Raw genomic sequence first — 23,589 nt, forward strand, 5'->3', positions numbered from 1 at the left:
AAATAAACTTTTTTGTTTTTTGAAAATGAAATATTTTTAACTGTCCATAATTATGAATACTTAAATAAAATTATCATTGCTTTTCATAACAGACTGTCGCAGCTTTTATGGAAGGGCCTTCCAGAACAAGGATTATGTGCAAAATTTGGTAGGACCTTTGGCGTAATTCATAAAATTGAAAGAAAAAGTTTTAAAATTTGTTTATTGTAATTATTTTGGGAATGTTTTCCGAAACTGCCTTTTTGTGAACTGAGAATTCTGTAGATCTGCCGGAAGTATGGATTTTTATCGCTGAACTTTTTAAATTTGGATTGAAAATATTACATTTATGCAGATAAATATTTGCTAGACATTTATTTGGTAATCTGGCAGCACTCCTAAGGGATATCAATTTTTTTTAAAGAAAAGTGATGAGCAATCATTTTTTTTTTTTTCAAATAGTGAGAAACATCAAATTGCATAGAAATAAAGCCGAATCCAATTGAAAATTGATAAAAAAATTGTTTCAACAAAGCTGTTCCAATTCACTCCATATGTCCCGATTCGCCGCCACAAATTACGATTTTGCCCGAATTCAATAGTTTAACTTTTTTTTAATTGAGCTTACGATGATAGTTTTTTTTTCTAATGTAACACAGTTTCTACACGAATATCAAATAATGCTTCAAACCAAAGTACAATTACAACAATGTACCTCGACCACACCTTTCTCGCTAAATAACACAAAGTTGTCAATTGCGTCAAGAATCCCATCATCCATTCATATAAAACTGTCCAACCGGTCATCCGAGCCGGCCAAGGGATGGGCCCTGGGCTGTAACTGGAGATTCAACCGTCTAACCAGCAGTAGGGTGGTGCAATTTGTTAATACACCCTGTCATAAACCTGCTCAACACTTACAACATGAGTTCACCGCACGCCATCGCCACTCAACCTTTTGAGTAGTTTTTCGGCTCACTTTTTCAATGAATGGAGCAATAAATTCACTTTCTTCCACCCAAATCGGGAGGGTCGTCGTTTTAGGCAGAGGTTTTTCATTTTATTGAATGAAACCCTCCTTCTATGCCCGAGCTGACGGCGGGGGTACGCAAGAACAACCGGTGTAAGGTGTCATATTTACATACCGCGCACACGATTACAACAGCGCCCGATATAATTTGCGCCTAATTAATGTAAAGCACGCACTTGTTGTGCGGGGCGCTCTGCAAAGAAAAAAAATGGCTCTCAAAGCTCATTAAAAGCCGACCGGAAAAGGACAAACCGCAAAATAAAGCAACGCACGTATCCTCAATGAATTGCTAATGAGGTGGTGGTGAGTGTGCGGTTTGAAGATCTGTTTTTGCTGCTGCCATTGAATGGGTTAATTAAAACGGTTTGCCTTACGGCTAGAAAGGGTGGGGTGGCGCTGATTGTTGGCCGGGTGATAACGGAATTTGCGATGCACTTTTGCTAATTGGAATGCGGCGATGAAATCTAAAACTGCATTGAGTGTCAAGGGGAGACAATGTATTTGATGAACACAGAAAAAAAATAATTTATTTATTTTCAAAAAAATTAATGAGAATTCACAAAAACCAAAATATCACTTAAAGAAGTGAAATTTGATTATTGTCAATAAAGAAGATTTTTCACAGTGCAATAAAATTAAATGTTTTTTCTCCTTTTGTTTCTTTCTAGGTCACACAAGCCGGCGATTATGTCCTTGCGATTGCATCGATGCTGTTGGCCCGCCTTAAACACGACGAAGTCACACATATCCTCAGTCAGGTGAGTTTTAAGAAAATATGAAGTTTGGCAACACTGTCTTTTATGAGTACTTTTTGTTCGACTTAGGAAATTGACAAGCCACAAATCATACCCCTCAACTGGGCACGGGTGTGAATGCTCGCAAAATGTTACATTATTTATTGCTGATGTTTTGCTTTTTGCATGCAAAATATACAAAAAAAAAGTTGACATCTAAACAATGGACAATAGACGACATGCTGGCAGCTGTGGACGAACTTTTGTTAGTTTTTGTTACTGCATTGAGTTATTAATATGCTGTTGGGATGAGGTCATTTTCGTGGAACTTGAACATTCCATATGAACGGTACTGCTACTGTGGCAAGTTTGATAAACAATTTAAAACATATTTATTTATTATTTCAATCCAAAAGTTCAACTCTTTAAACTCACTCATTGGTCGCATGTTCACAAGCGAAACATGAAAACAAGTCAAATTTTCCAGCCACCATCACACTATGGGGTATTTCCATATAAGCGAGCGGCCAAAAATATTTTTTTGCTTTTCTGTGACTTTTTTGTGTAGTTTGTACTTAGTATAATGAAAACAAATAAAATTTGATATTTTTCCAAAAAAAAAGTTTAATTTTCGATTTTTTCATATATTTGAGGCCACATGCATTAAAGTGGTGAATTTTAATATTCTTGCTCTGTCTATTTGATGCACGGAATGGCGGTTTATGCTATGTTAAAGTTTCAGATTTACGTTCAATCTCCCTCCCCTTTTTCTTGAGTTAAAATCCATCTCTCTTTGAAGACCCCCCCCCCCTCCCCCTCCAATTAAAATTTGATTTTTGCGGTGTTTCAGAATTTTAGACGGTTTATTTTATGGAACATTGTATGGATTCTCGTCCACGTTTTTTGTTGATCCACTTGCAAAATTCACGTTTTCCACGATAAATTCTTCTAAATCAAAATCACTATGTAACCGATTGTCGTTAGATTACTTAAAATATGAACTTCTTCTATGGGCTTTTGTATACCTCGTTTTGAAGCTACAGAACAACGTGCGTAGTTTTTCCTCTGTGGTTTTTCCCTGAGTTGATCATGTGATGGTTCTGCAATGTTGTAATTCTTACAAATATACTCGAAAGCAGTTCTCACGTTTTCAGAATAGTGCTTCGTTACACACAAAAAAATATTTCTGATTGTTACATCATTTATGATGTAACACTTTTGCACGTCATCAAACATTTAAATTCAAATGCAATTTGATGTAAATTTGCAACAAATTATACGTAAAAACATGATTTTACGTGTGATTTAACCGTTTACATCGAATCTCAAGTTTACATCAACTGAGTTTACATATGATTCATTTTTTCCGTGTCGAGTAAATTCTCATATTTTTTTCTGTGTATATCGTACAGGGACACTACGGTATTAGGGGAAATATGCCCATTTTAATCACTCTAAGCCGTTCGACCAATTCTCATCACTTTTGCCATTTTTCGCTATTAATCAACATTTTCAGATGTATCAACAATGGAGAGTTGCTTGCTCACTTTTATATGAGCTATTTATTAGTTTGGAACAGTCAAAAACACTTTATGAAAGCTGTAATTCATGATCAAAGTGCTGATAGGCCGATAATAGAAATAGGCTGAGAAAGGGTATAGTTCCCCTATTATCCATACTTTCAAAAGAACACAACAACGAACTGATATGGATATTCGACGAATCGTTTCTGTAAAATACTTAGAATAGGAATTTCTAATTTATTAAACGTACCTAAGTACCAACAAAGTCATGAATATCAAATCAATTTCAAAACATACATAACAGGTACGTCATTTCTGCCTCCGCAGGTAAATAATGTGATTTTAACCAAGCGTATACGCGAAATCATTAATTTCCTTGCATGAATCAAAATGTTCAAAATGGCATAACTCAAAAAGTGCACATAAGTGCACTTTGAAATTTGGAGACAAGTTAGGACATGGTTCAAATTTTAAGCTGCAAAATTTTCAGATCGCACAAATGCACACAAAAAAAGTACTCCATGAACAAAGTTGAAAAAAACTAAATTTTGAATAAAAATCCATCTTTTTTTATTTTTATTATTTTTTTAGCCTGTAAAAGTGTGTTTTGTAAAATATTATTGAAAAGTTAAATCAATTACCTTTCTGAATATATATAATGATGCAGGAAAAAATACATAAACAGCTACACAGTACAACTATGAAAAATAATCATATTTTTGTCAAAAAACATGTTTTTTCTTACCATTTTCGCCTTTGAAGGTCTGCAATTCAGTGAATTTTGAACCTACAACTTTCAAACTCCGGATTTTTCTTAGTTAGAATGTTTATTTTCGAAAAAAAATACCAAAAAAATAATTAGAGTATGTCGGTTTTTCGATTTATGGCCGCCTGAAACCCCATAGTGCATCATCGGCAACCAAGTCGGCCCGAATCACAAAGCTCGCCCGACTCGTGGCGGTAATTAGTGGCTAATGTAAATAAATTGCCCAAATGGGTGCAATATCGCCTCTTCAAGCGTTTTTTTCTGTTTTCGTAGCTGCGAGGGTGTTCAACACAAGAACCGACTCACCGAGGGTTGTGGTGGTGGTGAAACACACCAATCAATTGTATTTCGAAAATAAATAAGCAAACTGCTAAACACGAGTAGCTGAGGCAAACAACAACAGGGGCATCGAAAATAACAATAACACTACAACCGACAGCAAGTACTACTACAGCAACAATAGACGAACTGAATCGAAAGAGAAGTAGAAATGTTGAACCGAAAGCAATAGCGAAAAAAACGGTGTGAAAATTACAGACATTTAAAGATATTGGCCTCGATTGGCTTTTGGCGCGTGATACACAGCGGATGCAACTAATAACTGCCAGAAATTATTGCGAATTTCCCCAGCTTTTAAACAAATTTAAGGAAACTTTCTAGGGGTTGGTAGCCTGTACGCCCGAGCAAGTCTTTTTAATTTTTAGACTGTTTTCAAAGTCTGTTCCGCTCAAAAACTGATAAATGAGTATAAAAATATGTGACAGCAACTTTTTTTTCTTCATATACTTCAAACCACCTGACACAAATTGTTTTTCTCACGGTATTCGCCCCTTCAAAAGCTCTCTTCATCAAGTTCTAATAATCTACCGTTTGCATCGGCTCACTCATTGATTCAAAAGTTCGTGAAGACCATTTTGTCAAGCCTTGTGTCGGCAAACAAGGCACGCCGCCGCGCAAAGTGCAACTTGAAGAACTTTCCGTGATCAGCTTAGGGCATCAAAAGCTGTCACAAGATGACACTTCACGCTGCGCGTGCCTCCCAGAAGGAGCTAAATGTCGCTAGTGACTTGGTTGGCAACGCAAGCGACGAACCTTCATCTGTTAATGCTCAATTGACGGATTAATAGTTCAATCGAATTTCGCCTCGCCTGAAATTGTGTTAACTTTTTAAATTATTAAATTTCAAGTGCAGAAAATTTAGCTTCAAGAAACAAATTACTTCCGTCATTTTACGGAGCACTGACATTGCACCTTAATTGAACACTCAAAGTCGCAACGGTAAAGAAGTTGCAACAAAAAACAACAAAAATATCGCACAGAGAGTGCCGTTTCATTCATAACTCGAAGGGTGGGGAACACAACACGGTGTGCCAGAAAAGGTGAGCGCAGAGGTGTCATTCACAAGCTGGTGACAAATGGGGGATGTATTTTCCATTTTAGGATCTGCCGGGCGTGAAGTGGCTCTTTTTGCCTTCCTCACTGAGGTAAGGCTATAATCCTGCTCTAAAAATGAACTTCGTATAAAAACGTCGTAGACCCACCTTCATGTATACCTATCGACTCAGAATCGAAAACTGAACAAATGTCTGTGTGTATGTGTGTGTGTATGTGTGTGTGTATGTGTGTGTGTATGTATGTATGTGACCAACAAACTAGCTCATGTTTCTCGGCACTGGCTGAACCGATTTGACCCGAACTTGTTGCATTCGACTTGGTTTTGGGTCCCATAGATCGAGTTTTATACAGATTGAAGTTTCGATAAGTAGTTCAAAAGTTATGTATAAAAATGTGTTTTCACATATATTTGGATCTCACTTAACTGTATGTTAACTATGTCCGGGTCCATCATCCGACCCATCATTGGTTAGGTTATCAAAAGACCTTTCTAAAAAGTCCAAAACATTGAAGATCTGGCAACCCTGTCTCGAGATATGGCCACTTAAGTGATATAGATATACTTTTTTGAAGCCGGATCTCACTTAAATGTTTGTAAACTATGTCCGGGTGCATCATCCGACCCATCGTTGGTTAGGTTATCAAAAAACCTTTCCAACGAGTTCAAAACATTGAAGATCTAGCAACCCTGTCTCGAGATATGGCCCCTTAAGTGATATTGATGTTCTTTTTTTAAGCCGGATCTCACTTAAATGTATGTAAGCTATGTCCGGATCCATTATCCGACCCATCGTTGGTTAGGTTATCAAAAAACCTTTCCAACGAGCCCAAAACATTGAAGATCTGGCAACCCTGTCTCGAGATATGGCCACTTAAGTGATATTGATGTACTTTTTTGAAGCCGGATCTCACTTAAATGCATGTAAACGATGTCCGGATCCATCAACCGACCCATCGTTGGTTAGGTTATCAAAATACCTTTCCAACGAGTCCAAAACATTGAAGAACTGGCAACCCTGTCTCGAGATAAGGCCCCTTAAGTGATATTGATGTACTTTCTTGAAGCCGGATCTCACTTAAATGTATGTAAACTATGTCCGGATCCATTATCCGACCCATCATTGGTTAGGTTATCAAAAAACCTTTCCAACTAGTCTAAAACATTGAAGGTCTGGCAATCCTGTCTCGAGATAAGGCCCCTTAAGTGATATTGATGTACTTTTTTGAAGCCGGATCTCACTTAAATGTATGTAAACTATGTCCGGATCTACCATCCGACCCATTGTTGGTTAGGTTATCAAAATACCTTTCCAACGAGTCCAAAATATTGAAGATCTGGCAACCCTGTCTCAAGATATGGCCACTTAAGTGATATTGATGTACTTTTTTGAAGCCGGATCTCACTTAAATGTATGTAAACTATGTCCGGCTCCACTATCCGACCCAACGTTGGTAAGGTTATCAAAAGACCTTTCCAACGAGTCCAAAACATTGAAGATCTGGCAACCCTGTCTCAAGATATGGCCACTTAAGTGATATTGATGTACTTTTTTGAAGCCGGATCTCACTTAAATGTATGTAAACTATGTCCGGCTCCACTATCCGACCCAACGTTGGTAAGGTTATCAAAAGACCTTTCCAACGAGTCCAAAACATTGAAGATCTGGCAACCCTGTCTGGAGTTATGACCACTTAAGTGGAATTCATGTACATTTTTGAAGCCGGATCTCACTTAAATGTATGTAAACTATGACCGGATCCATCATCCGACTCATCGTTGGGTAGGTAATTGAAAGGCCTTTCCAACGAGTCCAAAACATTGAAGATCTGGCAACCCTGTCTCGAGTTATGACCACATAAGTTATACATTGTGTTCTTTTTTCTGGATCTAAAAAAATGATGAAACCACTCATATACCCATGTTTGGTAAAAAGTGAGGAAGGCATCAACCACATAGGTGGATTAAGTTAGTTTTTTTTCGTTCAGTTGCTGTTGTCATCTGAGCAACAGCCAGGCAACGGTGCGCTTCCTGGTGCACATGGAACACGTTGTCATCGTTGTTTATTAAAGTGTAAGCGTTGTGTATTCGCGGCGAAATCCCGGATGTGATTGGGGTGAGATTTTACCGTTTTGGGCAAGGAATATTTGTCGCTGAAATATTTTAAATTGATTTTTACGAAAGACGCAAAGAGCGAAAAAGAATTTAGATAAGACAATTTATTTTCGATGTCAATTCGCAATTTTTGAAACAATGTTTTGTTATTTTCAGTTTAAAAGTAGCGCAAATAACGAAAGAAAGGGAAAGAGAAAAATTTCAGCAATCCTCACGAAAACCGGAAATGTTGTATTTTTTATTGACTGAAACTTTTCGTTGGGTTCCCTATGATCACAGAAGCCATTTTGTATCATTGGTGTTTTAGGGGACCAAAAAGGGCATCTTTTGAGCTATACACAGAAAAAAATCATGGTAATATTACATCTGGGAAGGGGTACATCTTTTATGTCAGAAAAAAAGGTGTAATTTTACCTCTTTTCTAATGTAATGTTACTTTTTCAGACTAAATTGAGGTAAAATTATATAATAAAAGAGGTAACATTCAAGCTTCCAAAATTACACTTCCAAATTTACATTATTTTTTACTGTGTAGAGAAGTAAAGCCAAAAACTTTACCGCCGAATTACACATATTTGAATAAATAGTGATTTTTTGCGTATTGCGCCGTTTTGTAATTATGAGCCACTTTAAGTTCAATTTGGAGAAAATATCACTTTTTGTTTAGGTGTTTACAAAAATACTTATTTATATCAAAAAGCTGAGAAAATTTGATGAATGAAGATTTGGGTTTCATTTCTGAAATATAGTTACTCAAATATAAAAAAAAAATTTTTTTTGCTCTATTCAATCAAATAATCTGGAAATTCAAGTTTGGAATTAACAATTCAAAAGAGCCAAATAGTAAATATTGCACCACTGTCTCAAGCCTCTGAGTCAAATTAGATCAATTTCAGTAAGTGAATACCTCTGTTCTTGTTTGTATTAAGCTTGTTGGGATTTCTATCTAGTTAGAACGAGATAGGGCAGAGAGGCATCAAAGTATTAGTCCGTTGAAATGTGAGCTTACAACAAAACAAGCCTCATGCAAAAAAAACCTTTTTAAAGATTCTATGGAAGGCTTTATGTCAAAAAATGATAAATTTTACATCAAATTTACATATTTTCCTATAAATTTCTACTGTTTTAAACAAAAATTTAGGTAAAATTGCATTTTAGCAGTTCTCTACGAAATCGGTATTTTTGAATTAAGTTGAATTTTTGTATTTTTTTAAATCCAGCTGAAACTTTTTTGGTGCCTTCGGCATGCCCGAAGAAGCCATTTTGCATAATTAGTTTGTCCATATAATTTTCCATTCAAAGTTGGCAACTGCACAGTCCAACAAGATTTTGTCTCTGAGACGAGTATATGTGTTCCTAGTAGAATTTTGCCTGCTGAATCCGAATCTGGGTCCAGAACTGCTCCAAATGGTCCCAATTTTGAGATACACCCGTTTGAAATGTTAGTTCAGGCCAAAAATAGCTACTTTGTTGACTATTTTACAAAAGAACTATTGAATAAACAAATAAACCAATACATGTATCTTAAAGTTCACGTTTTCCCGTTTCTGAAACACCCCTGTTTTTTTAAAATTTGATTGTTTCTACGCATATTTTTAGCCATTTTAAAATTATATTTTCAGTTGGTTCTCATTCAATTTTTTCCAACTTGCATGCAAGTCAAATTCTAATTTTGCATGCAAGTCAAATTCTAAATTTTAAAAACCAGGGGTGTTTCAGAAAGAGGAGAACGTGAACTTTAAGATACATGTATTGGTTTATTTGTTTATTCAATAGTTCTTTTGTAAAATAGTCAACAAGGTAGCTAATTTTGGCCTAAACAAACATTTCAAACGGCTGTTTCTCGAAATTGGGACCATTTGGAGCAATTCTGGACCCGGATTCGGATTCAGCAGGCAAAAATTTACTAGGAACACATATTCTCGTCTCAGAGACAAGAAACATTTGATTTTTTGTTGAACTGTGCTGTCCATACAAAAACGATGTATGAAAATTCAAAAATCTGTATCTTTTGAAGGAATTTTTTGATCGATTTGGTGTATTCGGCAAAGTTGTAGGACTATACTGAAAAAAAAATGATACACGGTAAAAAAAATTGTGATTTTTAATCTAACTTTTTGTCACTAAAACTTGATTTGCAAAAACCACTATTTTTATTTTATTTTTTTCATTTTCTGATATGTTTTAGGGGATTTAAAATGCCAACTTTTCAGAAATTTCCAGAATGGGCATAAAATCTTTGACCGTGTTATGAATTTTTAAGTCAATACTGTTTTTTCTTTTCCAAAAATCGATATATTGATCGCAAACATTTGCAATCAAAAAGTACTTTAGTGAAATTTTGATAAATTGCACCGTTTTCAAGTTATAGCCATTTTTAGGTAACTTTTTTGAAAATAGTCTCAGTAATTCATTTTTGAAAATTAGTACCCACTTTTGGAAAAAAAATATTTTTGAAAAGCTGAGAAAATGCTCTATATTTTGCATTTATGAACTTTGTTGATACGACCCTTAGTTGCTGAGATATTGCCATGCAAAGGTTTAAAAACAGGAAAATTGACGTTTTCTTAGTCCCACCCAAACAACACGCCATTTTCTAATGTAAATATCTCAGCAACTAATTGTCCGATTTACAATGTTATAATATGAAACATTCGTGAAATTTTCCGATCTTTTCGAAAACAATATTTTCAAAATTATAAATCAAGACTGACATTTCAAAAGGGTCAATCATTCAATATTACGCCCTTTTGAAATGTTAGTCTTGATTTGAAAATTTTGAATATATTGTTTTCAAAAAGATCGAAAAATTTCATGAATGTTTCATATTTTAACATTGAAAATCAGACCATTAGTTGCTGAGATATCGACATTAGAAAATGGTGGGTTGTTTGGGTGAGACTTAGAAAACATCAATTTTCCTGTTTTTTTAACCTTTGAATGGCAATATCTCAGCAACTAAGGGTCGTATCAACAAAGTTCAAAAATGCAAAGTATAGAGATTTTTTTCAGCTTTTCAAAAATATTCTTTTCAAAAGTGGGCAAACATGGGCACTAATTTTTTAAAATGAATGATTGCGACTATTTTTATAAAAGTTACCTTAAAGTGGCTATAACGTGAAAACGGTGGAATTTATCAAAATTTCACTGAAGTACTTTCTGATTGCAAATTTGACTTTACATCGTAATGAAGTTGAATAATTTTTGAGACCAGTATTTCATTTTTTTGAAAAAAAAATCAGTATTGATTCAAAAATTCATAACTAGGTCTAAGATTTTTTGCCCATTCTGGAAATTTTTGAAAAGAATGGCATTTGATGTCCTCCAAAACATATCAGAAAAAAATAGTGTTTTTTTGCAAATCAAGTTTTAGTGACAAAAAGTGAAATTAAAAATAACCAATTTTTTTTACCATGTATCATTTTTTTCAGTGTCATCCCTATCCATACCTACAGCTTTGCCGAAGACACCAAATCGATGAAAAAATTCCTTCAAAAGATACAATTTTTTGAATTTTCATGTATTATTTTTGTATGGACAGCTGCCAAATTTGTATGGAAAAGTAAATGGACAAACTAATGATGCAAAATGGCTTCTTTGGGCATGCCGAAGGCACCAAAAAAGTTTCATCCGGATTAAAAAATACAAATAAAAATCGAATGACGGAAATCAAATTTTCTTGGACAAAGTTGCAGTGCATTGCATGAGCAACAAACTTTTGGCGATGTTCTACCGATGAAACTGAGGCTTAGATTTAGAACATTTCTTTTTTCACTAGCTTTCTTTTATCGTCAAAGAACATAGATGTGGTAAAATACCAAGCGGAAAATCTATCCCAAATTATTATTAAGTTCTGAAAAAAATATTTATAATGAATTTATATAGAAAGTCTTTTTTTGATATCTCTCTCAGTGAAGCGCAGTGCATTGTGAAATAGCTAAAGACAACATTTAAGGTTTATTTTTAATTATTTTTAATATTATTTTTTACATTAAAATAGAATTTTTGCACCTGTCAGTAGGGTGATAGAAATTTTGTCAACAGATAATTTTGTTTAAATTATATGTTTGGAAAATACCTTGCATATATTCATAAATATTTGTATTCAAATTTTAAAATGAAATTTGCAACCGTCATTGCAATCGTACGAAAAGAAAATGTAAAAATGTTCTTATCATGCAAAACTGATTATTTTTTGAAAATTTTGACATGAAAATTAAAATTAAAAATAATGCACCATGGCAAAAAGAAATTAAGGAGTAATTACCGGTCAAAATTTCAAGCTCCTCCCTTCCGTAACCCCGCGCCACTTTCCATCTCCAATCTCAGAACGACAATATCAACAACAAAACCGCCAACCACTTGTCACGTGTGTTAGGCGTCTCTGCCGCAAAGCCCCCCTTGACAAAAGTAAAAGTGACTCGTCATTCTGGGTCAGTAAAACTCAAAGCTAACGGCTTCATCGTCATCGCCGCCGTCGTCGTCATCGTTATTATTCTTCCCACTTGTTTACAGCAACAACAAAACCTTACCGAGCTGAAAAAAGGGGTCACCAACCCTGCTGAACCTGCCCCCCTCCTTAACAGGTTCAGTTTGAAGTGTCGAGATTTTCACAGTGTCCGTTCTGATGTTTGAGTCTACCATAGGGGAGTGGGTCATTTAACCGAAAAGGACGTTTTACCAAATCAAGATTTTGAAGTTATTTAAGGCAATTTTCTTCATGATTCAATAAATGACGAAATGACCCACACTTCTTAAGCAACCCCAAACTAGCCTCTTTGGGCCCTTTTTGCGCAAACTTTTCGACCGTTTTCCGAAATCACAAAGCGCAATTAGCCTCTACCAGAGTGTGTGTGTGTACTGCGGCGTTGCATCCTCGGCGCAAACTTCAACGGAACTCATAATAGAGTTGCAACGACGACGACGACGACTCTCGCGAGCGTTGGCCAACCAGACCCAGAACTGGCCAGCTCTGGTGGCTTTCCCCCGGACCCTCAGAGGATCGCCGACTAGCGCGACCTTGCTGCTGGGTGGGCATTCACTTCGGCGTCGCCGTCGTCCAAGTCATGCAAAAACGAAAAACAAAAAACTTCCACAAAATGTACTCACTATCTCAAGTGGTAAATTGCAGCGGGCCACAAGTGACTGCCTTTTGCGGTCACTGCCAATTTGTGTGCGCGTTGTTTTTGAACGAGCCCGCTTAGAGACAAAGGATTTGGAGCTTTGTAACTCGTCGTCGTCTTCGTAGTTTTTTTAAGTTGTTCTAAACTGCATCTCAATAATGCTGGGGGCGTCAAATGGGCGCAATTTAGTGTGCCCTTCGGTGCCGGTTCAGGTGATGCATCGCACAGAATTATGGCTTGACCTTGTCCCATACAGTCGTGAGCCGTGGAAATATGTTTTAAGTGTTTCACGATGTGTGATGACAAATTTTACATTTTTATCGCTGATTAAATGATTGGTGGAATCGTGCAGTGCAGGGGCAATTTAATGCTTACGGCCTAGTAACAAACTAGTCATTATCGATTACACGACATACAAACCAAGTTTTGCTGTAGGCTTGAAATAATTGTAATGCTTGCATTCAGATAAAGCCATTGTACACTTTATCGCATTTTTGAAATACTTTTTGCTCAACTTTAGACCCAATAAAAAAAATAAACAAACTCATCTGGCGGTTGTTTAAGTATTTTAACAGTGTTGCCAAATCGGCAGGCTTTATGACTTATTGGAAAGTTTCCTAAAAGAAAAACTAGTTACACTGTTGAAAATCGCCTTTTTTTATTCCACCTTTTAGGCCATTGCAAATATATTTTTAAAGTTTATATCCCTCGACTCTGACCAAAGTCAAGGGGAAAATAAAAAAATATAAAATAAGAGTTAGAAAAATGATTTCACGTGCCATGGTTTTAACATTTGAATTTAAAAAAGTGTTTTAAAATGCGTTGTAAACTTGTCTAATTGTTTTGCAATCATTAGTTTCAAAAATATCAAATTATTGGCGAAACATTTTTTTTTTGCGGAAAAAAAGTTTTTGCGGTGAAATCGTCAATTGTTTTTAGTTGATTAGACTTCCATTTTCATTAAAATTTTGATGTTTTTTAAAGCATATTTTCTTGCTCCCTGATTTTTTGGACCAATTATGAAGGGGTGGGCGACATAAACTTTGCAAAATATTTGCAACGGCAAAAAACATGAATTGCGCAAAAACACTTTCTTATTTTTCAAATCTCTCATGTGGGTATTCTTTAAATGTCAATTCCAGCCCAAAACAGGATTTTTTTAGGTACCTACTTTTTTCTCGACCCTCTCCGATTTCAATGAAACTTTGTAGACATGTTATCCTAGGAATATACAAGCCATTTTTGTGTATATGGAGCAAGTTTCACTCGAAAATGACATTTGAGAAGGGCGTAAGTGTTTTAAATACACAGCAAAAGAAAAATCATGGTAATATTACATCTGAGAAGGGGTACATCTTTTATGTTAGAAAAAAGGTGTAATTTTACCTCTAGAAATGTGTAATTTTACCACTTTTCTGGTGTAATGCCACTTTTTCAGTCTAAATTGAGGTAAAATTACATCATAAAAGAGGTAATATTCAACCTTCCAAAATTACAGCTTGCAAATTTACATTATTTTTAACTGTGTATTTTTGTATTTCGTAATTTAAATATTGCTGTATCTCGAAGCCGTTGCTTCGTATCAAAAGTGGTCAAAGACAAACTTGTAGGAAATTTGATGGGCTATCCGAAGAATAAAAAACACTGGAAGAAAAAAACACTCCACTTTTATTAATAAAAAGTAAACACATTTCAATTTGATGTATGGGCTTACAGATATAAGCTTATTGCATTGCTCATAACTGAAAACATAATTTTTTTTCAGTGCACACAGAAATAAAAAATGATGGTTATATTCATCAGGAAATGGTGACAGATTTTGAGGCGAAAAAAATGTGTAATATTACATCAGGAATTGATGAATATTTTCGAGTTACAGTCATCCCACATATTCGGAACACCCACAAATTCGGAACACTTTTGTGGTAATTTGTCAATAGGATGCAAAATGCAACTTTTCTGTCGTCCCTCCTATTTGTAGGACCTTTATTTGGACATTCTCTTGCTATTTAACTTGGAAAAAATAACACTTTTTGAACAAAAAACCTCATTTCAAGACTATTTCATTCAGGGCAGCAAAACACTGCCTCCAAATTGCCTGTTCCATAATTGTGGGATGTTATTGTGCCTCCCACAATTGTGGAACACCTGAATTCACAAAAAAGGTATCAGACCATGTTTAAAACATCACTTCGCTTGAGTTTTATTGGTTTCAGAGTGTGAAGTCATTTTTTTGTAAAAAATATGTAGGGTAGGGTAGTCATCAATGAGACACTTTTGGTTTTTAAACTTCAACGATTTTTGTATTTTTTTCTTTAGCATATTTTAAAGAACTTTTTAATGCATTTTCTTTCTTTTAGTTTGTTCTAACATTGACCAAAATATGAGATCGATCTGACGTCTACAGTCAGAGTTATTCAACTGTCTCATTGTAGACGCACTTGGCAGGAACAATGAGACAGCTGGGGAACAATGAGACACTCTACAAAAATCAATACTTTTCTAGTAAAACATCATGCTTTTATATTGTTCCATTGCAGGTGACTTGCTTTGAATATTTTCAAGCAATTTTGTCAACATGTAACTTCAATTTACAAAAGTTATACTAAAAAGTATTTAAATTTTGTAAAATCCATATATTTTATCAAATAACTTTATATTTTTGGTTAAATGAAGTTCAAACTCAATAAATATGCCAAAAATCACTTCTAAATCATGTTTTGAAAGATTTCCACAGATTTTGAAAAGTTTAATGAAGAAAAATCAAAGTGTCTCATTGTTAACCATGGGTAGAAAAGAGTGGGGAACAATGAGACAGCCCTGGATTCTGGGTATATTCTAAATTTTGGTCAAACCCAATAAAAAGACATTGTAGCCCAACTTATGCCCTGTAAAATGACGAAAGAAATTTGGAGAAATATTAGTTTTTGTGTTAATGGCAGCCTATGAGCGAAAATGTAATTTTTAGTCATAATTTACAATTACACTCCAGAATCAAACATGTATGAATAACTTTACAAGGGAGCATCCATAACCAAAGCCACAATTATAGCAGACGTGTATCTAGTAGACACACCTTTCCCCCAAATATGAGCCTGATTGATTGAAACTACGTCTTGTGGGAGCCAATTATCATTGTTCCCCGTGTCTCATTGATGACTACTCTACCCTACTCCTGGAGAGAAAAAAAAGTTTGTTTACATCGTAAGAAAAAAGTGTTCCGAATTTGTGGATTTCAAGGGTCAATGTTTTTCTTTAAAAACTTGATATAACACGTAAAAATGTGCAAGTCTATACATCAATCGAAAGATCGCAAGAAAAACTTTCACATGAAGGAATAAGCAAATCATTATGTTCAATTATCGATTTTCTATGATTTGTTGAACGTTGGCAGATCTGGAAACTGTTCCGAATATGAGGGATGACTGTATCGCAGTTTTAGTGGATAAAGTTGATTTTTTGCCGCTTTCGTTAATCTTCCGTTTTCGCGCGCTGCTCGTCGAAAAACCCGGATTTTATTTTCAAAAAATCATATCTTTTAATCCTGTTTATGAACCTCGCCCAATTTTCGATATGTTATGTAAAATTGTCCGAGGAATCCGTTAAAAATATTTTTAGATATAGGCTCTTTGTTCCAGACACCGTCAAAACGGCATTTGATGTTTTCATAAGACTTTTTCAAATGTTAGGCTAGATTTTTGAAACTCCACATTTTTTTTCCTTGGAAGTCAAACTTATCATCTTTCATTTGCGCCCTAGACAGCTAAAATCAGTTGAAATGGAGCGAAGTTATGATTGATTGATACTTTTTTATGGAAATCGTTCAGAAAACTGTTCTGTATTTTAGTGTTGTATGGCAGAGGATTGAAAAAGTAATGCTGGGAACCTTTTGGCTAATAAATAGCTTTTAAATGAACTACTCTAAGTTTGGTAATGGTTTGAGCTCGAATTTGTATCCGGGCAATCTGTTGCTGTATTTTCATGACAAATTGTACAAAGAAAAGATTTTAATTTGGTCGTTTTGAGGTTTCCGGCTTGGATGTTTGGTTTATTTCAAAGAAAGCTAGAAATGTGATAAATTTGAGTTGGGCACTTTTGATTTGAGGTCAAATATGTAATTTAGAGTCTCTTGAGGCACAGTCATAAGAAATTTGATGGATATGAACATGAACCCATCGATTTCCATCGACTTTTCTGAAGAAAAATCCTATAAAATCGGGGAGGCGGGGAGAAGTGTTATTATTTTCAATGTGCAAATATTTTGTGTGTAGTTTTTATTAACACACGAGGAGAATTTGGTGCAAAGTTTGCGATACAAGATAGCCAACACTCATTCGGCAGCAAAAAAAAAATATATATTTTTTTTCGAAAACGACGAAATCAATATGAATTCATTTAAGATGCAAAATCTAATTTGCAATCAAAAAGAACTTTACAGAAATTTTGATATTGTGCACCATTTTCAAGTTGTATCGACTTCAAATTGATATTATGTTAGGATCGTGACTTTTTGTTACCTTTAGCAGTCATTACCGAGCTAGACAAACTCTAGAGTTTTTTTGAAAAGGTCATATAAACTATTTTCTTTCATATGTTTATAGGACCTATTCAAAAACAAACTCTATATCTCTGTAATAGTAATTTATGCAACAAGTTCGTTATTGCAATTTTAAAATCAAGACTATCATTTGAAAAGGCCATGAGTTGTAAAATTAGGCACTTTTCACATGTTTGTTTTGATTTTAATTTTTTTTCTAATTTGGAAAAAATGTTTACAATTTTGGGAACATTTTATTGTTTACAAATTTAACAACACAGAGCCTTAGGGTGGTTTACAATTTGACATTTCAGGAATATTATTGGGATTTTTTTGTCCTTCAAAAAGTTGTTGGGCTTGCCAATCCAAGCAACTTTGTCGAAGACATAAACATTTTATCTCGCAATCTATGCCTTTCAAACAAATTTAGAGGAAGCATCTGAGCAAACCTTCAAAAATAAGTTTTTTGAACGTAGCAATTCATGATTTAGTTTTAAAGAAAACACACTGGAACACTTTAGAGCTAAAAAAAACAAACATTTTTTATTTTCTGACAAGTAAGTTTGGACTAAAGGGTCAAAAGTTACAGTGAGGTAAAAAAGATGCAAACTTAAATCTTAAATATCTCGAAAAAGCGCAGGTCAAATTTAAAGCTCCACGCTGCATTCCCCACCCGATGTAAGATTGGAGCAGATGGGAATCGAACCCATGATCATCCGCTAACAAAGCGGACAGTGGCCAAGCCTGCTGCCATTTATGTAACCTTCTTGCAAAGTTTTAAAATAGTTATTTCAAGCAAAAAAAAAGATATTTACAGTGCTGAAAAATAATATTACTTAAAAGTAACATTTTTGTCAATTCTGGGGAACTCCCTTGAAATTGGATTTTTCAGCGAAACGTTTGTTTACCCGCTTGAATGCTATTTATCGACAAGATAAGTGTCAAACTTCAATTCAGTATCGAAAAGTATTACTTTTCGATACAAGTGCTGAAAAGTACTTTTTGGTACTGTTTTTTGGCAATGAAAAGTAGGAATCGCAGAATTTTTTTTTGTAACAGCTAAAATTGAAGCAGCTGTCAAGCCATTAATGAAAAATGAACTCAAAATTGATCAAAACTTCACAAATTGCAAACAAAATTAAAACTGAAATTTGTATTAGACAATAGGCAAATTTGAAATTTTGCCAAAAGCTACTCAGCTTTGAAAACACCAATATAAGGCATCGTTACACAGAAATAAAAATTGATGGTAATTTTCATCAGAAAATGGTGACAGATTTTGTGTCAAAAAATGTGTAATATTTCATTAATAAATAATGATGAATTTTCAGCAGATTCTGGTGAATATTCATCAGGTTCACATTTTTCAACCAATCAAATTTTCAACATTCCAAAATTCAACTTTTTTTGCTTTGTAGATCTTGTATCAAAGTGATACACTCACTTGAAAAGTCTTCTGTTAATCTTTACCTTACAAAAATCCAGTTAATTCAATACTTCCAACTGAATCAAAAGGTAAACTTATCAAAAATGCTGTGCAATTAAGAAAAAATCAGCAACAAAACCAATCCATCATCCTAAAAACCTGACTTCTGCGAACTTGTTTACATTCGAATTATCTCCACCAGTTCCCAGTTCTTCCCTGTTCTCAGCGCCTCCTCCCCCTGTCCTATTCTTTCAAAAACAACTCAATTCGCTTAACCTCAAAAAAAATTGCAGGATCCCGCATGAGTAGCGATTTTTACAACCGACACAGTTATAAGCGGCATGTCGAAAGAACAGGTTGCCCGTTGTTGTTGTTTATTTATAGGGAATGTTTTTTTTTATTTTTTTTCCCCCTCAGGGCACGAATGGGAAACTGAGGGAGGAAGCGAGGGCAACGTTCTGTTTCGTTGCGGCGAACTCTTGAACGGTGGAGCAAAGCTGGATTTGTGGTACTCACTCAACTCAAGCTCAATAGCAAACGCATAAATTTGTCGATTGCAGGCACTTAATTTGTCAAGTTATGGTTGACCTTTTCCGGTGGAGGTTCTAGTTCAATGGACGGTTAAGGGGGGGGCCGCCGCTCAGCCAAGCAAAAGTGAATGACTTGTGAGAGGCGGGGGGCTCGAGAACCCCTTGATCTGCACAGGTGGTTCAGCTTCGGCCGGACCGGGCAGGACCCAGCTATAGCCTGAGGCATCGTGAGTACTTTGCGAAAGGGGAATCTGCCCGGTGGTTTCGAGCGGCTTGAATCGTGACGAGGGCGAAAGTTGTTTACGACTGGACAAGGTCGTTGAGATTATTGTTTTTTTTTGTCTACTTGATCGTACGTTCGGTCTTATCCGTTGAATTGGAAACACCTGTTTGTGCATCTGGTTGGTTTTATGTTTACGATTAATTGCAGCACTTTGTGTTAAACAGTTTTTTTCTGTACAATTTTTTTTTTGATATTTAATCGAAAAAATACAAAATCGAAAAATGGGTTGTATGTAGTGAGAAACAAAGTAATCAATCTGGTTAAATCTAGCAATCCACGACACAAATCAGGCTATCATTACCAACTCTGACAACCATAGTTGAAGTTTCAATTTCAGCCGTGACTGACAAACAAACCTTGAAGAATTGCCTTATTCAATTGCCCTAAAGAACACTGCTAATTGCTCAGCTCAGTCCAAGAAGAAGCAGAAAAAGCTTTTGAAAGCCAAACATTCAATCATCTTCGCAATCATTTGACATCGGTCGGCGCTGGCATTCCAACTCTGATTACACTTTATAAATCAGATCCACCGGCAGCAGCAGCAGCAGCTTGGCTAAAGTCTTTGTAGAGAAAAAAAAAAAAAAGAGGCAATCCCAATAATTGTAGTAATTAAATTGCCGGTACGGCCGCTCTGCTAGGCTCCCATCACACCTGTCTCAGCGTTGCAACGTGCAGTTTGAAGTTGCAGAGTGGCAAAGGCCCCCTCACTTCAACATCTTGGTGTTTAGTTTTTATTTTTCCTCCGAGTTTACACATTCCAAGCGTGCCAGTGTGGCTCAAAAAACGGGGATGAGCACATTGCTGAGCAGTGTGGTCATCATCGCGAAGCCGATTTGTACTCGGCTTTGGCTCTGGAGTGTGCTCCCTTTCTCCTTGAAGGAGGGACACTATAGGGTGTCCCAAGGTGACCAAAAATAGTTGGGCAATTGAACTTTTTTGTTTTAAGATTTTACAAAACAAAATTCTTTCTTTATTAATGGATCTCGATTATCCGATGCCTTATTTATCTGTAGTTTAGATTATCTGAAGGTTTATTAGGAACATTGGATGATCAGGACAACCCATTTTTTTCTCACTTTTAACATCAAATTCGAGTTTTCGACCCCATTTGAGTCAAATTTGAGTGGTTGATTGCAAGTTATATTTCCGAATACCTTTTTTTATATTTTATAACCGCAATTGAAATTTTCAAATCACATTACAGCCTTTTAATGGTCAGATTTGAGCTCAACGACCCCAAAAAAAGACGGCGATTTTTTTTCGTGAATTAAATTTCCTATAAGAAACAATGTGGAAACATTATTTTTAGCGAATATTCAATTTTTGAGAGGGGAATATGTAGCGTGACGTTGCAACGCGTCACTTTTTCTCAATCCTGACCCAATTCATGTTTCGCCATTAACTCTGCTCTGTTTTAAGTTCTTCTTCCATTTTTAGTGTAAAATTGGCAAACAAATCGTATGGAATCATTAGTTTTTCGAAAAAATCAAACCTCGATTTTTAAAGACGCACTGTTTTTGAAAACAGGGTTTTTCGTTGCGTTGCAACGTCACGAAATTTAAGTTTCAAAATAAATCATAGTTTTTGTTAGTTTGAGGAACTGTAGGTTATGATTATATTTTAAGACATTAAAACGCGTTTTTTTCGGAACGTCAAAAAGCGACAAACGACAAGATAACACAACAACGTCGATTTGATACATTGATCATTTTGCAAAAAATGCCTTTAGTTGAAAATCAAAAAACAGTCCAGACTCGATTATCCGAAGGCCTTGTCAAAAGTTCACTTCGGATAGTTGAATAATAAAAAAAAATAGTCGTCTTTTTTTTGGCTGTAGAGCTTAAGTATAGCCACTAAACTACTAAAAAGTGATTTAGTAATTTTAAATCTAAAATGGCGGTGATGAAATATTCAAAAAATGCATTTTGTAATTTAATAATCAACTACATATTGAGATTTGATTAAAAGGAATTTATTTTATAACATTTTGGAAAATTGTCCTTTGCTGAAAATTGCCGCTACAAAAAAAAATCTTTTTTTACGGAACGTGGATGATCTCAATTCCCCGCACTCTTGAAGCGTCTGCGTGGTTAATGGATGGCCTTCTACGGTTATTTGTTTTTTTTTAATCTTAAAAAACACGTAGGAGAATTTAATATTAACGTCAAACTTTTATAAAAAAAAATCCCTAAATAAAAATTTAGTTTAAATCAAGGTTATCATTCGGGAAAATTGATTTTTCGGTGAAGTAACCATTCGGGTATATGTAAAATCGGGAAAACGACACTTCGGTAAAATGGCCATTCAGGTAAATGACATTCGGAGATATGGAATTTTCGGGAAAATGATTTTCGGGGATGTGGAATTTTCGGGAAAATGATTTTAGGGGATATGGGATTCGGGAAAGTAGGATTCGGGGATAAGGGATAAAACCCTTTACTTCTTTTATTTTATGTATTTATATCTTTATTTTTATATATATATTTATTTATCTTGTCTAGTTTTTGTTTTGTTCTCAATTTAAAGCCTCTGCTGCAACCTCCAACCGACCTTTTTTTGTCGCAAAAACTGTATCAACATAACTCGAATTTTTTGACATAAAATGTAGAGGAAATAAGTTAAAAACACGTCCATTGTTGACAACTTATTTTTTCCAGTCCGTTATCACATGAAATGATTCAAATTATCAAACCCCGTAATTTATTAATATTGAAGAGTTCTTCTTTCCAATGCATTCCAATTTCTTAGTTTTTGGTTCGAAAACATTCAACCAAATTCAACCTTTCTGTTTTTGGGCCACCCTAACGGGGCACTCCCCTGCCACAAACTTCAAACTCCACACTATATGCATGACAAATGTGTGCTGTTGTGATGCGTTTGCACACCTTTGTGTAGAGATTCGATCTCCTCCAACTTTGTTCTGGTCAGCAGGCGGTGCGTGTCCAGCTTACCAGATCTGTCTAGTCGGCTGTGACTACCGGCCACTTGACAGTGAGATTCGATGTCAAGCACGCACGCACCTTTGTGCGGAAAGCTCGAGTGCTCTCTGCCATTCCAAGAACAAGTACGCGTGCTACAGTGGCGAGACCTCTTGAACACGGTGACATGTCAATCAGCCACGCAGTGCACTTCTCTAGTGTTGTCTTGTTGTAGTCCTCTTGAGTGCCAGCTTAGAAGTAGTTCGCACATTATTGGATTTGGAAGGGGAGGCATGGTGTCGAGTTGAACTCAAATCTTTGAAGTATCGCTCATCTTGAACGTTTTGAGAATCCAAGATTTAACCCAAATATTTCCTCATCAATATCGTTAGCGTGTGACAAATTGTTTTGAACTTGCCACCACCACCGCAACGCTATCACGATCGGTGACAATCCTCCTTGTTGACATTGGACGTGACACCGTTTCAGTTCGATCAGCTTCTTTACTTTCCGCACCAAAACGAGTTTTCAAGCAGCATAGCACCCCTTCTAAAAGCAGCATAAACTTATCTCTCTCCCTCTTCAATCTTGTTTATTTTTCCTCCGCAGGTACTCACAGACTTGGTGCAGGGTGAGTTCATGCAGCTAGGCTCCAAGGAAACGGAAAACGAACGATTCGCTCACTACTTCACCAAGACGTACCGGAAAACGGCATCCCTCATAGCGAATAGTTTGAAGGCGGTCAGTATCATCACACTCATTCCAAAAACCTGAAAGGATTTCATTTTAAAACTAATTCCAGGTGGCGGTCCTGTCCGGCGCGGACGAACAGATGGTCGAGCTGAGCTTCCAGTACGGGCGCAACCTCGGGCTGGCGTTCCAGTTTGTGGACGACCTGCTCGACTTTGTGTCCAGCTCGGAGGCGATGGGCAAGCCGGCCGCGGCCGACCTGAAGCTGGGCCTGGCCACCGCGCCGGTGCTGTTTGCGTGCGAAAAGGTAAGTGTTTTTATTTTTATTTCTATGTTGGAATGTGATTTAATGGAGACGCTTGAGGGTTTACGTTGCACCGAGTATGAAGCGTCTCCATAAAAAAATCACCGCTTGAGTAAAGAGCAGTTCTCTACGGAATCGGTCTTTTTTCTTTAATTTGAATTTTTGTATTTTTTAATCCGGCTTGAAACTTTTTTGGTGCCTTCGAAGAAGCCATTTTGCAATTTATGGCCATTTTTAG

General features: G+C 35.9%; 1 protein-coding gene across 1 annotated transcript in view; it reads left to right on the plus strand.

Annotated features, from left to right (window-relative positions):
• LOC120425470 (all trans-polyprenyl-diphosphate synthase PDSS1) overlaps positions 1-23,589 on the plus strand; it is a 153,493-nt gene that overhangs the window by 121,740 nt on the left and 8,164 nt on the right. The window contains exons 6-8 of the mRNA XM_039590349.2: positions 1,678-1,767; positions 22,967-23,098; positions 23,160-23,354. Coding sequence (XP_039446283.1) covers positions 1,678-1,767; positions 22,967-23,098; positions 23,160-23,354 — 417 coding nt within the window. The remainder of the gene's footprint in view (positions 1-1,677; positions 1,768-22,966; positions 23,099-23,159; positions 23,355-23,589) is intronic.

This window comes from Culex pipiens, chromosome 1, assembly GCF_016801865.2.
Source record: "Culex pipiens pallens isolate TS chromosome 1, TS_CPP_V2, whole genome shotgun sequence".
In the NCBI taxonomy this organism is placed as follows: Eukaryota; Metazoa; Arthropoda; class Insecta; order Diptera; family Culicidae; genus Culex; species Culex pipiens.